The sequence below is a fragment of the Narcine bancroftii genome, chromosome 13 (assembly GCF_036971445.1).
Source record: "Narcine bancroftii isolate sNarBan1 chromosome 13, sNarBan1.hap1, whole genome shotgun sequence".
In the NCBI taxonomy this organism is placed as follows: Eukaryota; Metazoa; Chordata; class Chondrichthyes; order Torpediniformes; family Narcinidae; genus Narcine; species Narcine bancroftii.
In genome coordinates, this window is record NC_091481.1 from 72001654 (window position 1) to 72016931 (window position 15278).

The following is a 15278-nucleotide window of genomic DNA, read 5'->3' on the forward strand; positions in this document are numbered from 1 at the left end:
AATTTACACGAAACAATGCAACTTAGTTAAAATGAAGGAAGTGTCAAAAGGCATCCATGGATACTGAACCATCAGCCTCCCTTCCCACAAAGAACACAATCAGCTCTAAAGTGCAGCTAATCCTACTTTGAATCAGGAAATACCCTTAAAAATATTCTCCAATTTAAGATAGAAGTTTACAAGATTTGATTCCAAAGACTGAACAAAAGATAATTCGGTACATCTTTTTAAAATAGTTTTTGTCACTGCCTAGCCCTTAGCCAATGTAGCATGGGAACATCATGAACAGTTCCAGTGATATCCAGTTTGGGGGGGAAAAAAACTTGATCAACAAAAATAAATGAGAAAAAGTCTGACTTTGCTGTTATCACCCCAACAAAGCCATTGCCTAGACGTTAAGAGAAAATGACATTGGAGGACATTGTAGAAGTTACTCCTGGGGAAGCGGGGGTGTGAAGACCTTTTATAGCACTTAAAATATATGTCACTTTCCAAAGTGGAGAAGCAGAGTGGATCTTGAATTGCTGAGGGAAACCAGGGTGGAGATCCCAAAGCTTGGGCTATGAAGTTTCAAATATTGCTGGTTATGCAAATACAACCAGAAGAATATGGAATTGTAGATATAATTTGTTTATTTAAACAGCAGAAAGAAATAAATCAAATAAGCAGCCAACCAGCCTATCAAATGGTGGAAACTTGTAGAACGTAGAATGGTACTGCAACGAAACAGGCCCATGTGCCTGTGCCAAACATGTTAAACAAAATGCTGCTTGCACTTGATCGATATCCCTCCAGCTCAATGTCATGTCTATCTAGAAGCCTCTCAAGTGCTACTATTGTATCTACTTTCAACACAACTCTTGAAAGCCCATTTAAGCAAACAAACACTGCGCTAAATATTTGCCACACACCTTTCTCTCCCTCACCTTGAATGCACCTTTTAGTGTTGCTGCTTTTGCCCTGGAGAAACGATTTTAAAGCTATCATATATCCCATCAGCTTCAGAAAACGATTTGTTCGTCCAATCTCTCCCCATATCTCAGACCCTGGAAACCTCCCCATATACAACTTCCCCCAGCTCCTGACTAATCAGGCCATAATTTGCCCTCCCCCAATTTTGTACTTTTCTACAAAACCTGAGCTTATTCCGACTACCTTGAAAATTAAGGAAGAGTGGTCACTATTCCCAAAATGTTCACCCCATTAAAACTCTAATCACCTGGCTGGGCTCATTTGCCAATACTTGTAAGACTCCCTTTCGGGTTGGGCTATCTACATGCTACTTCAAGAAACTCTTCTGGATGCATTTAAACTCTGCCCCAATTAAGCTTCTAAGGACTTCCCAGTCAATGTTGGGGAAATTAAATTCTCCCTCTACAAACAACTCGGTTACTTTTGCAACCTTCCATAAAAGGTCTTCTGGTGGTTTTAATGAGATGAAATTGTCACTTTGAAGACTGAGTAAATGAATTCCATCCAATTTATATTTAATTCAAATCAGGTCTGATTTTAAATCAACTTAAACAAGCAGATATGTAATAGAGATGTTTGATAAATTGTCATATAAAAAAATTAAAGTTCAATGAGATTGCAAAATCAGAGATTGGACAACGCTTTGAAAAAAAGCAGAAAAACAAAGCTGAATTGTTTAGTTCAAAGTTGTTTTAGAATACGCTCATTCCTAACGGCTCTGTGTAAGAAGCAAAACTTTTATAACTCTAGTTTTCCTTAAAAGTATTTAATTAATTAGGACAAAAGTGATGATAATTTTCCTGGGCTTCCACTTGATGAATCCTCAAAACATGAATACTTATCCAATGCACTGAAAGAATATTGAACATGGGTTCAACTCTAGAAGCATCAGAAAACCCCTGAACACATTTATACCTCAAAAGCACCAGCCAGTGCAACAGCACCTTCATTCTCCAGACGATTTCTCCCTGCAATGAAAACTTTTAGCGCCATTGGCTTTCCCAATGCACTTGACTCTCTGTGACACTCTCCGAGTGCTGTGGCAAGTATCTGCAAAAAATAGAAAATTTTTTTTTAAATGTATCCAAACATATTATGGTGAAATCACAGAAAATCTACAACACCAGGGGCAATCTTATCTGCGATGGCTAAAATTGAGCACTCCAACCCAATTTTACCTCTAGGAACAGTCTTGGACTATCAAGCATATATCCAAATATCATTTACATTTGATTAGGAGTTATAGCTCTAACACCATTTTAGGGTGTGAGATTCAAAGTCTTAACTATCCACTGGGTGGATCAATTGTTTCCTAATCTCCCCTCCATTTTTACTAATTAAATGTACTGTTTCAGGTTTTTGACTTTTCCATTAATTCTTTCTATTTATGCTAGCTAGCCACCTCACTTCCATTAACTCTCTACTCAGCCTTTTTGTTTTGGGGGGAAAAAAAGCCAACCCAACATTCCCTCAGCTGCAACTTGCTAATCCTAGCAATAGCTTTGCAACCAGACAAAAGAGTCATAGAGTCAACAATCCAGAGCAGAGCAAATGCAGACTGAAAGCAAGTTGATTAAATGAAATGGCTTTTTCCTGATTTAAAAAAAAATAACAGCACACAAGGAGGCCATTCTGCCTGCCAATCCTACTCATTTCCCCTTACACCAGCAGTGGCCAACCTTTTAAACTACAGCATAGTAACAGGCCAGTTCGGTTGAGTACGCACGATAAGTGAAGGTTCATTGGACAGCATGGACTGGTGGGCTAAAATAGCCCATAATAGTGCCATCTAAATTAAAAATTAAAAGGTTGGGCAGCCACGCCGTACACCATAAGTGCCTTAATTGATCCCGATGGTGCTTTCAGACCCTTACCCATTTGCTGTGCGACAAAGTTTCCTTCATGATAGTTTTGCCAACCATCTTTATTCTATACCCCCAGTTCTCTCCCCAAAAAGGAGACTTTTTCCTCCCTAAATTTCATGGATTTTAAGTACAGGTACCTCTATTGGATCTCCTCAAATCCTTGTGTTCCAAGAACAGGCTCATTTTTCTGTTCTATCCACAAATGTCTCAGTCTTCAGGTTTATTGTCATGAACAGGTGCCACAAAATTTGTCGTTTTGCAGCAGGAGTAATTATGCAGTGTATGAGCACAATTGCTATAAATTAAAATTCCCAAATACTCTTTTTAAAAAATTAGTGCGAAAAGAGAAAAGTGAGGTGTCTGCAGTTTTGTCAGTTCAGAAATCTGATGTTGGATGGGAAGAAGCTGTTTTTGTAATGTTGGGTGTGCATTTTTAGGCTCCTGTACCTCCTTCCTGATGGTAACTGGGTGATGAGGGTCCTGGATGATAGAAGTTGCTAGCTTGAGACACCGCCTCTTAAAAATGTCCTTAGTGGAGTGAAGACAAATGGCAATGATGTGTAAATGGAATAATTTGCATGACTTCTACATCACTTCTAAAGTGCCACATGCAGAATTGCATAAAACTTAACCGTTCGCCACCTGTAGCCAGTTTTGTAAGGCTTATCATGACTTCTTTATTCTTGAACACTGTGACTCTCCCTTATAAAGCCCAATCTCAACTTGCCTTTCACTTTCAACCATTTAATTTAGCCCTTAAAATCTGAAATAGATACAGAAAGTACTGGAAGTACTCAGCAAGTCGGGCTGTGGAGAGAGAAACAAAGTCAACGACCTTCATCAGAACAGGAATCGTGAGAAAACAAGAGATTAAAAACACAAAGCTGGAAAAATTTAGCACATCAGTGGCCTTTATATAGCAAAGATAACGATACATAACCAACGTTTCAGGCTTGAGCCCTTCAAGGGCTTCCACTTTGCAGCCAACTTCCCTCACCCCAATCTCCAGCTCACCTGGTCCATCTCTGACAACACTCTCCCCTGTCTGGATATCTCTGTCTCTACCTCGGGAGACAGGTTTTCCACCAACATGTACAGGTATACAATCCTTTATCCGGAATCCTTGGGGAACAGTATGTTCCAAATTTCAGATTTTTCTGGATTTAAATCCACCTGAATTGTGCTGCCGCATCCACCCCCTTCCAGTCCCACTGACATCTCCCCTCCCCTCGCCCACCCGACTCGCGCTGCCTGTATCTCCCCCTCGCCCGCCCGACTCATGCTGCTGTCTCTCTCCCCACTTGCCAGTTTTTGGAACTTTCGGATTTTAGATGTCTGGATAAAGTATTGTGTACCTGTATTACAAACTCACTAACTCCCACAACTACTTCAACTATACTTCTTCACCCCGTTCCCTGAAAGGATTCTATTCCCTTCTCTCAATTTCTCCATCTCCGCCGCATCTGTTCCCAAGATGAGTTCTTCCAGTCCAGATCTTCTGAAGTCTGGCTTCTTCCACATGGCTTCCCCTCCACACCGTCAACTCAGACCTCACCCGCATCTTCTCCATTCCTTGCTCATCTGCCCTGGCCCCCAGACAAAGCAAACACAGGATTCCCCTTGTCCTCACCTACTACCCCACCAGCCTCCACATCCAACACATTATCCTCTGGAATTTCCAGCACTTACAAGAGGATCCCACTACCAGTCACATCTTCCCTTCCCCCTTCCCTTTCTGTCTTCCGTAGGAACCGCTCCCTCTGTGACTCCCTTGTGCACTCATCCCTCCCCACTAATCCCCCACATCCCCTCCAGCATCTTCCCCTGTGACCGCAGGAAGTGACAGACGCGCCCACTCCTCCCTCTTCACCACAGTCCGGGGCCCCAAACAGGCCTTTCAGTTGAAGCAACACCACGTATACCCACAGGAATGATTTACTGCATCTGGAGCTCCTTTTGTGGCTTTCTCTACATCAGAGAGACTGGGCACAGACTGGGAGATCACTTTGCTTAGCACCTTCACTCCGACAGAGACATCCCCATGGCCAACCATTTCAGTTCTGCATCACACTCCCACACTCACATATCTGTCCATGGCCTCATGTATTATCCCATTAAGACCACCCATAAATTGGAGGAACAACACCAGCACTCTCCAGTAGGATGATTAACAATGACTTTTCCAATTTCTGGTAACCTACTCTCCTCTTCCCCACCAGCTCTCCACCCCCTTTCCTCTCTATTAACCCAGCCATCCATTGTTTGCTACTGTGTCCTCCCTCCCTCCCTTGAAGGGGTCAAACCCAAAATGCTCGCTATGTATTTTTGTGTTTGGTATATAAAGAACACTGTTTGACCTGCTGAGTTTCTCCAGCACCGTGTTTTTACTTCAACCACAGGGTCTGCAGACTTTTGTGTTTTACTATTGAGAAAATAAGAGGTTTTGTTTCTATAAAGAGAGGGATAGATAAACAGAGGAGATTTCTGTCATAGGATGGAAACCACTGTTGAACAGGTAATTTAGTGCCATAGTAAAGTACTGGATGGGTCACGTCTCCAGAATGGAGGACCATCGCCTTCCCAAGATCGTGTTATATGGCGAGCTCTCCACTGGCCACCGTGACAGAGGTGCACCAAAGAAAAGGTACAAGGACTGCCTAAAGAAATCTCTTGGTGCCTGCCACATTGACCACTGCCAGTGGGCTGATAACGCCTCAAACCGTGCATCTTGGCGCCTCACAGTTTGGCGGGCAGCAACCTCCTTTGAAGAAGACCGCAGAGCCCACCTCACTGACAAAAGGCAAAGGAGGAAAAACCCCACACCCAACCCCAACCAACCAATTTTCCCTTGCAACCGCTGCAATCGTGTCTGCCTGTCCCGCATCGGACTTGTCAGCCACAAACGAGCCTGCAGCTGACGTGGATTTTTTACCCCCTCCGTAAATCTTCGTCCGCGAAGCCAAGCCAAAGAAAGAAAAGTACATATTGGAAGTGTCAGATGCTGAACTCAGCAGCTGCTGGAACAAGGGAATGCTGGAAATATCCAGATGAGGCAGCATCTAATGGAGAGTGGAAAATGGCACAGCAATGGCATCAGAGGCCTAACAGCTCCATGCTACAATTATGTCCCAGAAATTAGGGTCAAAAATTAAAAATAACCAGCATCTTTGGATGTGATCAGCTGGTAAATACATTCTGGCAGCTTTGGAATTTGATTGGTCTGTCAATACCATTAACAAAAGCTGTGATGAATTTGGACAGAGGCTAGTTGAACAAACTAGTTGAACAAAAATGAGAATTTTTAGTAAATACCTGGCCACCACCGATTCCCATGCCACAGTTATTCAGTCGTAACTCCTGTAATGTGTAACATGCTTCACTCTTCAGCAAGGTTTCAATGCTCTGGATACCATCAGGCCCAAATGCATTGTCACTTAGATCCAGGTGTGTCAGGTGGGCTCCTGCATTCATCACTGCATTACCCAGGGACACCTTAAAAAAATAGGAAAAAAAATCAATTACAAATGATTTTGGGCTATTGACATGCAAAAAGTCCCCGTTAACAAAAGTTCAAGTGGCTGACAGCTTCAAAGGGTAGTGAAGAAAAAAAAACGCATGGAAGAAATGAAAGATAAATCAGCTAGGATCCCCATCCCACTCACAAATGAGCTTCTAAAGAGTGGTTAACATCTACAGAAGTAGATCACTGAAAGAGAAAAGTTCAGGAGGAAAGAGGGAATTAGGAAAATAGGTTAGAATCACAGCTGGTTATGGAACAGCAAAATGGTCAGAAGGTGGAGTAGAGAGACCAAGGGGAGAAAATAAATGGTGGTGAAGGATGACCTTTGTGCTTTGCACCATCAGCATTTACCATCAATGGGACAAAACATTTTGCAAACCAAAAAATGTACCATTTTATAGCCAGAACTATAAATGTTTCAATCTTACTGCCCAACTTTATCCGAAGTGAAAAAATGTATTGCGAGTACGTGGAAAGATACAAATATGATTGATATTAATAGATGGCATAATGAGATGAAATATTGTTTAATAATGGGAAAAATTACGTATGTTTCGCATGATAATTATAATTTTAAAATTAATAAGTGGCTGTTATACTCGGAATATTTACATTTCAATTTATATTGATTAGATTTTAATTTGTATATTTTTTTTAAATATTCTTTCTATTTTTCTTTTTTAAAGACTCTCCTTAGGAGAGTTAGCTGAAGGGGGGGGGAGAAATCTTTTTTTTCTTTCTTTTTTTACACATATATTAAAAAAAAGTTCATGTTCATGTTTAATTGCTGTATATGTCATATATTAATTGTTTTTTGAACGAATAAATAAAGTTTAAAAAAAATCTTACTGCCCAAAGCCCAGAATACAAAACAGATGTCAGTTTGATATATACAATCGTGACTGTAAAAATACTGAATAGTCCAATCTTCAAGAATATAAAGACTTTATGTTAGGATGAAAGCAAAATCACAGTTTTTGTCAACATAAAAAATATTGGAAAAAGTCCAACCTCTCTAACAAAACACATTCACTACAACTCTAGTCGTGTTTCTCATTGTCCTGCACTCTTTAGGCTCATTAGATTCTGCCACAAATGATCATTGGGACCATAATGATATAATCACACAATTAGGCACCTTATTCTTACCAGGGCAGGTGGAATCTCAGTCCGCATCCTTCCTGTGAACATATCACCCCAATGGCATTTCTGAAGGAAGGGAAAAAGAGTGGCATGTTAGCAATTCACCAAATAGTGCCTGTTGAAATTCTATTGACTGAAATTCAAATTAAACACTGTTTTCAGTAAAGCATTTTTTTCCCAGCTGTGACAATTCAGCAACTTTGTTGTGCCAGGTGCTTGTGAATTCAAATGAATCTGTACTAAGTCATGGCAGATTCCTTTCTTTTAAGGGGAAGGTGGCCAAGTGCTTATTACCATCCCCGGGATCTCCAGATGGGGCTGAGAGGAGGCCATCTTTTGAATGACTGCATTTTTTTGCTACACACACACACATCGTATAGTCTTGAGTCATCATAATGTACAGAATCATTTTCCAAGTTCAGAACTTCATGGGATTTTTAAGGGTAATTCAAGAAAAAAGTGAAAGGAATACCACACATGTTGACTGTATTTGAACCTTAAAAGGTCACCCCAAAACCAGGGGTTGTCTCCTACACCAAGTATAAAACCCAAACCGTAATATCCAGTGGCTGCAGTATCAGCCTTTAAAAGCCATGTATTATCAGACATCGAGTCCACGCTGCTGAAGATCCAGCTGCGCTGGATGGGTCACGTCTCCAGAATGGAGGACCATCGCCTTCCCAAGATCGTATTATATGGCGAGCTCTCCACTGGCCACCGTGACAGAGGTGCACCAAAGAAAAGGTACAAGGACTGCCTAAAGAAATCTCTTGGTGCCTGCCACATTGACCACCGCCAGTGGGCTGATAACGCCTCAAACCGTGCATCTTGGCGCCTCACAGTTTGGCGGGCAGCAGCCTCCTTTGAAGAAGACCGCAGAGCCCACCTCACTGACAAAAGGCAAAGGAGGAAAAACCCAACACCCAACCCCAACCAACCAATTTTCCCTTGCAACCGCTGCAATCGTGTCTGCCTGTCCCGCATCGGACTGGTCAGCCACAAACGAGCCTGCAGCTGACGTGGACTTTTTTTACCCCCTCCATAAATCTTCGTCCGCGAAGCCAAGCCAAAGAAAGAAGATTATCAGACATGAATAAATGCATTGATTGACATCGCACCAAATCAGCTTGTCCCTCCCAGAATTCAGTGGAGGGTCACAACAGCCACGCGGACGCACCAACAATATGCTGATGAACAATGGATTTTATTCCCTTGGCTGAGAGTTATACAATGTCAACACACCGCGATGTGTCACAGAATTCTTCACGAGTTCACTGTGACACCAATAAAATATCTTTCTTGGGATCAGAAGTGATTTTAATGCTAACTCAAATTGCTATTTATGCTACAATTGCTATAATCTACCAAAGAATAAAAGTAAAGGTGGAAATAAACTGATCGCCTTCATTGACTCCTGATCAGGAGGCAGCATTAATTATTGAGAAAAATAATTACTGACCAACCACAACAAACAGATCGCATTCAACAATATGGCAGGGAGGTTGAATACTGAAACAGAATATGCTGATATCCATCTGGATATTGAGGCAAGGAACAGCGATGTAATTTCAAGTAGGTACATATATTCAGTCACTACCACAGTAATAATCAAGCGTTTGGATTGTGGGAAAATTATGATCATTTTTCAATTAGATCTTTTGTCATTCTAAGTTGTACCTGAGGACACACCCACATGCAAGGGTGAATCACAACCGTCTCTGCAGCTCAGTGGCAGATCGGGACTGACAGCAAAGTTCGGCATGCTTATCCAGATCCCAAAAATGGATTGAAATAATGAGGAAAGGGAACGGTTTTCAAAGTTTGTATTGGATTCCGATAATATCGTGCTAAATTCAGTGTTCCACACCAACACCGATCGATCAAATTCCAATCATAACACTGATGGTGGTGTACGCCGGCCGGCTCGATAATGACAAACGGTGATGCGGAAGTGGAATGGTCATGGCTTTTTGAACACACTCAACAGACATCGATTTCTAAAATACTGAAGAGAGTGGATCGCAGTATTCGAAAATCATGGAAACAAGTTTCACTCTTTAACAGCATCACTCCACTGGTCAGTGGGGTGGCTGCTGAAGGACTATTGGATCAGTAAGCTTTCAGTGGCAAGTGCCAGACTTGGGGTAGTCCTAACCCGCGAGTGTTATCTCAAAACCTACATGGTAAATTAACATGTTTATGATAATTGATTAAAGAGAGCACATGGGAGTATAAATACAAAAACATTTTCGGCTAATTAGTCTCTGCTTCAATTTCCATGCAAAATCAAGCAAAATTTTAAAAGCGTTTTATTTTTTAAAAAAAATGGGACATGCCACAATTACATCAGACTTGCCTTTATTATCCAAACAGCTTTGGTGCACAAAGCTTGTTTCAATTCTAACAAATCACAAGGTGAGTGTTTGGCCTTCAATCAGTGCAACTCAATTAAATATTGGGTGCAGACATCATTATGATTTGGTTTACAGAAGGCATACTGGATTGACGGTTGGTGCTGAGTACAGCAAATATGGCGAAGTCTTACCTGAAGTTCCTTTTTGTTAGCAAGACTTTTGGCAATGGCCTTTGCAGCATCCACACCAATTGTATTGCCTTCCAGACAGAATGCTTGCAGGTGATCGAATTTCTCAATCTCCTCAATAATCTCCACAGCTGAACAAAGAACATGAGAGAAAATATGGGGGTAAAAATATCAACTTCATTTCTTGATATTTCTTTGTAAATTACTGTCCTCGTTATGTTTTTGGTCCAAGTTGTGCATGTGAACTTAGTCAAAAGCTCATTGATAGAGTTAATATACCAAATGGCGAATACCTTAGCAACTAGAGTTTAAAAAGTGGATGTTTTGATGAAGCATTTTCAATCTGAAAATCAACTCCTTTTCCAAAGATGCTGCCCAGCTAGCTGAGTATTTCTTGCATTTTCTTTTTTTAATTTCAGATTTCCATCATCTGCAGGTTTTTTAAAATTATGATTTGATAACACTGGACAACAAAGACTTTGCTTCCTAAACACTTTTGGGTATATTTTATTGGCTTTGTGCTGCTGATCATGAAAATCACTGCAAAACTTTCCTAGCATGGACCCTTTGGTTTTAGATACAATCTATTTTTGTGATTTTCTGTCATATTTTAATTCTACTTCAAGCATACAAAACCACACGTCATTGAAAATTCATTTTCTGCATTTGCACTTGGAGCTCTTCCCTACTGACGTTGGAGCAGACAGTTGTACCATGGAAAAGTGCTATCAGGACAAATGGAATCCATCAATGCCGGCCGACTATTGTTGGACACTGTCTTGAGAGGCATCAGATGCTGAGTCCAAACAAAAATCAGCGGCAAAACATTTTTAGGTCAGTTGAACTAACACAATGTGTCAGTATCATTATGCGATTAAACAGGCTAAATTCAATAAAAGTTAATTTAATGTTTCTCCAACTTCCTATGTGATACAGCAAATTAGAAATTATCTTTGTCTTCAGCTTGAAGGCTGAATCCCCAATTTTTTTTAGGAAGCAAACCCTATGAAAAAAAAATTGTTGACCAGTGTTAACTACAGACTGAAGGATTGGGGTGAAATTTGTCAAGGTTTTATTTATTTAGACACATTGAAATAGCAAAATGCTCTTAATCAAACTTTTCCATCTTTTGCCCTTTTGCAATTACTTGCATTCTAACATGTTAGAAATAGCAGTGATCATAACTGCATTTTCATTCACTGGTTATTATCTCTTAGAAGTCTAAAGTACAGTTCCAAGACTGCTGCTGGTCCAGTAAAACCTCCTCTATTATATTGGCAGACCACTGTACTGGAATTTGCCTCCCTTCAAGTGTGTGAATCCTCTACCTGGATGATCAGGTGGCTTGACTAGAGAAAACGAATCCACAGACTTAGGTTGATGCTGCGTTGTTCTACACAATCAGAAGTACTTTTCCTTTCTGAAACAAAAGCTACCTACAATAGAGCAACAAGATGTTTGCTCTGTTCTACCATTATCAGATTCCTATAAAGTGTTTCTTCTGGCAAAACTAACATTTTTGCCTTATCTAAGGCAAGAAGGGTCTTTAATGTTACATAAGAAAACCCATTAGATCACTCAGGTTTACTTCTCATGCAATAAGATAGCAACTAAAATAATTGGACTCAATTTTCTTTTTTTTTTAAAATTTTTTATTTTTCACACCATAAATCACAATAGCCATGATATACACTTTTTCTTTTTCACACATTTACAGTGACTTTTTCTCCCCCCCCCACCCTCCTCCCAAGCCACCCCCCCACCCCCCCTCTCATCCATTTTAGGTATACAATCTAGGTTGCATTAATTCAGTCAGACAATGTTGTCATTCAACAAAAATACACCAGAAATTCTACAGAGTCCATTCTTTTCTTTCCTTCTCCTTCCATCAACTTAGGTAATGTTTGTCCCCGTTAGGTTTTCGCTATTGTATTTAATGTAAGGCTCCCATACTTGTTCGAATATTTCAATATTATTTCTTAAACTATGTTATTTTTTCTAATGGAATAGATTTATTCATTTCTATATACCATTGTTGTATTTTCAAATTATCTTCCAATTTCCAGGTTGACATAATACATTTTTTTGCTACGGCTAGGGCTATCTTAACAAATCTTTTTTGTGCATCTTCCAAGTCAATTCCAAATTCTTTATTTTTTATGTTACTTAGGAGAAAGATCTCTGGATTCTTTGGTATATTGTTTTCTGTTATTTTATTTAATATCTGATTGAGATCATCCCAAAATTTTTCTACTCTCTCACATGTCCAGATTGCATGAATTGTTGTTCCCCTTTCTTTTTTACATCGAAAACATCTATCAGATACTGTTGGGTCCCATTTGTTTAACTTTTGCGGTGTAATGTATAGTCTGTGTAACCAATTATATTGTATCATACGCAGCCTCGTATTTATTGTATTTCTCATCGTTCCAGAACATAATTTCTCCCATGTTTCCTTTTTTATCTTTATATTTAAATCTTGTTCCCATTTTTGTTTAGTTTTACCATTTGTTTCCTCATTCTCCTTTTCTTGCAGTTTAATATACATATTTGTTATAAATCTTTTGATTAACATTTTATCTGTAATCACATATTCAAGGTTACTTCCCTCTGGTAAACTCAAATTGCTTCCTAATTTATCTTTCAAGTAGGATCTCAGTTGGTAATATGCCAGTGCTGTATCTCCAGTTATATTGTACTTATCTCTCACTTGTTCAAAGGATAAGAATCTACTTCCTGAAAAACAATTTTCTATTCTTTTAATCCCTTTTTTGTCCCATTTTCTAAAGGAAAGGTTGTCTATTGTAAAAGGGAGTAGCTTATTTTGCGTCAATATTAGTTTTGGTAATTGATAATTTGTTTTATTTCTTTCTACATGAATCTTCTTCCATATATTGAGAAGATGGTGTAATACTGGAGAAGTTCTATGTTGTACCAATTTTTCATCCCATTTATATAATATGTGTTCAGGTATCTTTTCCCCTATTTTATCTAATTCTAATCTCGTCCAGTCTGGTTTTTCCCTTGTTTGATAAAAATCTGATAGGTACCTTAATTGTGCGGCTCTATAATAATTTTTGAAGTTTGGCAATTGTAAGCCTCCTTGTTTATACCATTCTGTTAATTTATCTAGTGCTATCCTCGGTTTCCCCCCTCTCCATAAAAATTTCCTTATTATTTTCTTTAACTCTTTGAAGAATTTTTCTGTCAGTTGTATTGGCAATGCCTGAAATAAGTATAGTATCCTTGGAAAAATGTTCATTTTAATACAGTTTATCCTTCCTATCAGTGTTAGCTCTTTCCAATGCTCTAAATCGTCCTGTAATTTTTTCATTAGTGGATTGTAATTGAGTTTATATAATTGGCCTAGATTTTTGTTTATTTGTACACCTAGGTATCTTATTGCCTGCATTTGCCATCTGAATGGGGATTCCTTCTTAAATTTTGAGAAATCCGCGTTATTCATAGGCATTGCTTCACTTTTATTTACGTTTATCTTGTATCCCGACACTTCTCCATATTCCTTCAATTTCTTATATAGTTCTTTTATTGATAGTTCTGGTTCTGTTAAGTACACTATCACATCATCTGCAAATAGACTGATTTTATATTCCCTGTCTTTTATTTTTATTCCTTTTATATTATTATCTATTCTTATCGATTCTGCTAGTGGTTCTATAGCTAGCGCAAACAATAATGGTGATAGTGGGCATCCCTGCCGCGTTGACCTGCTTAAGTTAAATTGCTTTGATACATGTCCATTTACTGTCACTTTCGCTAACGGTCCCTTATATAATGCTTTAATCCAATTAATATACTTCTCCGGTAAACTGAATTTTTGCAATACTTTGAACAAGTAATTCCATTCTACTCTGTCGAAGGCCTTCTCTGCGTCTAAAGCAACTGCTACTTCAGGTGCTTTATTTCCTTCTACTGCATGAATTAAGTTAATAAATTTACAATTATTGTCTGTTGTGCGTCTTTTTTTGATAAATCCAGTTTGGTCTAAATTTACCATTTTCGGTACCTGTTCTGCTAATCTGTTTGCTAATAGTTTAGCTATTATCTTATAATCTGTGTTTAGCAGAGATATTGGTCTATATGACGCTGGTGAGAGTGGATGTTTCCCTTGTTTTAGTATCACTGTAATTATTGCTGTTTTACATGAATCTGGTAAGTTTTGTGTCTCATCAATCTGGTTGATTACATCCAGGAGGGGCGGTATTAATAGATCTTTAAATGTTTTGTAGAATTCTATTGGGAGTCCATCCTCTCCTGGTGTCTTATTATTTGGTAATTTTTTTATTATCTCTTGTATTTCTACTGTTCCAAATGGTTCTGTTAATTTATTTTGTTCCTCTATTTGTAGTTTTGGTAGTTCAATTTTAGTCAAAAATTCATCTATTTTCCCTTCTTTCCCTTCGTTTTCAGTTCGGTATAATTGTTCATAGAATTCTCTGAAGTTTTCCTTAATTTCTTTTGGATTATATGTAATTTGTTTGTCTTTTTTCCTTGTTGCCAATACTATTTTCTTAGTTTGCTCTGTCTTAAGCTGCCATGCTAAGATTTTGTGTGTTTTTTCACCTAGTTCATAATATTTCTGTTTTGTCTTCATTATATTCTTCTCCACCTTATATGTTTGTAATGTTTCATATTTTATTTTTTTATCCGCCAATTCTCTTCTTTTGGTTGTATCTTCCTTTATTGCTAATTTTTTTTCTATGTTTACTATTTCCCTTTCCAACTGCTCTGTTTCCTGATTATAGTCCTTCTTCATCTTGGTTGCATAACTTATTATTTGTCCTCTAATGAATGCTTTCATTGCGTCCCATAGTATAAACTTATCTTCCACTGATTCCGTATTTATTTCAAAGTACATTTTTAATTGTTTTTCAATAAATTCTCTAAAATCCTGTCTTTTAAGTAGCATGGGGTTTAATCTCCATCTATACATTCTTGGAGGGATGTCCTCTAGCTTTACTGTCAGTATTAAGGGTGAATGGTCCGATAGCATTCTCGCTTTATATTCTGTTTTTCTTACTCTATCCTGCATACTAGCTGATAACAAAAATAGGTCTATTCTTGAGTATGTTTTATGTCTAGTCGAGTAGTATGAGTATTCCTTTTCTTTTGGGTTTTGTTTCCTCCATATGTCTACAAGTTTCATTTCTTGCATTGATTTAATTATAAATTTGGTTACTTTGTTCTTCCTGTTAATTTTTTTCCCCCGTTTTAT

General features: G+C 38.7%; 1 protein-coding gene across 4 annotated transcripts in view; it reads right to left on the minus strand.

Moving 5' to 3' along the window:
• Positions 1–15278, minus strand: part of rangap1b (Ran GTPase activating protein 1b) — a 45696-nt gene that overhangs the window by 21649 nt on the left and 8769 nt on the right. For all 4 annotated transcript variants that reach the window (XM_069909133.1, XM_069909132.1, XM_069909134.1 and 1 more), the window contains exons 3-6: positions 10046–10173; positions 7507–7566; positions 6150–6329; positions 1888–2022 (exon numbers count right to left, since the gene is read on the minus strand). In XM_069909133.1, the coding sequence (XP_069765234.1) occupies positions 1888–2022; positions 6150–6329; positions 7507–7566; positions 10046–10173 (503 nt within the window). The remainder of the gene's footprint in view (positions 1–1887; positions 2023–6149; positions 6330–7506; positions 7567–10045; positions 10174–15278) is intronic.